The sequence below is a fragment of the Octopus bimaculoides genome, chromosome 18, assembly GCF_001194135.2.
Source record: "Octopus bimaculoides isolate UCB-OBI-ISO-001 chromosome 18, ASM119413v2, whole genome shotgun sequence".
In the NCBI taxonomy this organism is placed as follows: Eukaryota; Metazoa; Mollusca; class Cephalopoda; order Octopoda; family Octopodidae; genus Octopus; species Octopus bimaculoides.
In genome coordinates this window covers 35,305,936-35,307,562 of record NC_068998.1, presented here as the reverse complement: position 1 = coordinate 35,307,562, position 1,627 = coordinate 35,305,936, and the positions used below count along the sequence as shown (strand labels likewise).

General features: G+C 40.5%; 1 protein-coding gene across 1 annotated transcript in view; it reads right to left on the bottom strand.

Annotated features, from left to right (window-relative positions):
• Positions 1-1,627, bottom strand: part of LOC106867954 (N-acetylated-alpha-linked acidic dipeptidase 2) — a 336,237-nt gene that overhangs the window by 3,266 nt on the left and 331,344 nt on the right. Inside the window, exon 20 of the mRNA XM_052974261.1 lies at positions 339-452. Coding sequence (XP_052830221.1) covers positions 339-452 — 114 coding nt within the window. The remainder of the gene's footprint in view (positions 1-338; positions 453-1,627) is intronic.

Sequence of the window (1,627 nt, the reverse complement as noted above, 5' to 3'; positions counted from 1 at the left end):
TATATATATATATATATATATGTGTCTTGCAAACAACTTGCACATGCAAGTGCTACCAGTCAAGAATTCCGCATACCGGAAGCCAGCAAGTGTATGGGGTCATCAGGAGAGAATGCACGCCATTTCGGGGCCTACCTCTCGACAGCATCAATGCGCACCGGCCCCCCTCACTGATATGAATCCCCGCTTGCTAGATCAACTGATTATTAAACAAAGCTCAATATTTCTCTAGCCATCGCTCATCGTCTCTTTTTAACCAAATCCAGTGGCTAGCCTTCTCCACTGTAGTTTGGATATCGGTAATATATATATATACTTCTAAAACAAGCCTGACTCACTTGTATTGTCTTTTGCCAATTATTCCTTCAGGATCAATAAAAGTTCTCTCCAGTTGTATCATTTTGTCATTCAGTATTCGTACTTGTAATGGGCTGCAAAGAGAAAATGTGAAATATTATAAAAAGAGAAATATTCATCTCCTATTCACAGCAGAATATCATCATTTTTGCATCTCTTTCTTTTCTCATAACAAATAAGTTCCAAATTAGGCACAATGCCAGCAATTTTAGGAGAGGAGATAATCAATTACATCAACCCCTGTACTTGACTGGTATTTTATTTTATTGACCCCAAAAGGATGAAAGGTAAAGTTGACCTTGAAAAATAAAGAGTGGGAAGAAATCCATGCTAATGATTCTGCCAGTTTGCTGCCTTTCTCATAACAATCATGAGTTCACAATCATGAGGTAGTGAGTTTGATTCCCGGACCAAGCTGTGTGTTGTGTTCTTGAGCAAGACACTTTATTTTCACATTGCTCCAGTTCACTCAGCTGTAGAAATGAGTTGCAACATCACTGGTGCCAAGATGTATTGGCCTTTTTCCTTACCATCAGATAACATCAGAGATGTGGAGAGGGGTGGCTGGTCTGCATGGGCAACTGCTGGTCTTTCATTAACAACCTTGCCCAGACTTGAGCCTCGGAGGGCAACTTTTTAGTTGTAATCCCATGGTCATTCATAACTGAAGGGGGTCTTTACCATTTATCCTTATTAATATTAGGAGCGATTGTGACTGAGGGATGAATGACATGGGGCATGGATGCAAGAAGCAAGACAGATTTTTACATGGATGAAAGGAATAGAAGCAATTGAGTGACACAAATGAATGACAAAAGGGAGAAGTGTTAAAGGGGTGAGTAATATGGGTTAGAAGGGTAGAAGTCAATCATAGGGGTAAATGATGTACACTTGGAAATAATGAGACATACATACATACATATGTACACACAAGTACATACATATACCTAGTGATACATGTCTGCATATGTGGCTGTGTGATAAGAAGTTTGCTTCCTAACCACATGGTTCCAGGTTCAGTCCCCAGCATGGCACCTTGGGCAAGTGTTTTCTATTATAGCCCTGGACCAACCAAAGCCTTATGAGTGGATTCAGTAGACGGAAACTGAAAGGAACCTGTCATATATCGTCGTTGTTTAACGTCCGCTTTCCATGCTAGCATGGGTTGGACGATTTGACTGAGGACTGGTAAAACCAGATGGCTACACCAGGCTCCAATCTGATTTGGCAGAGTTTCTACAGCTGGATGTCCTTCATATGTATATATATA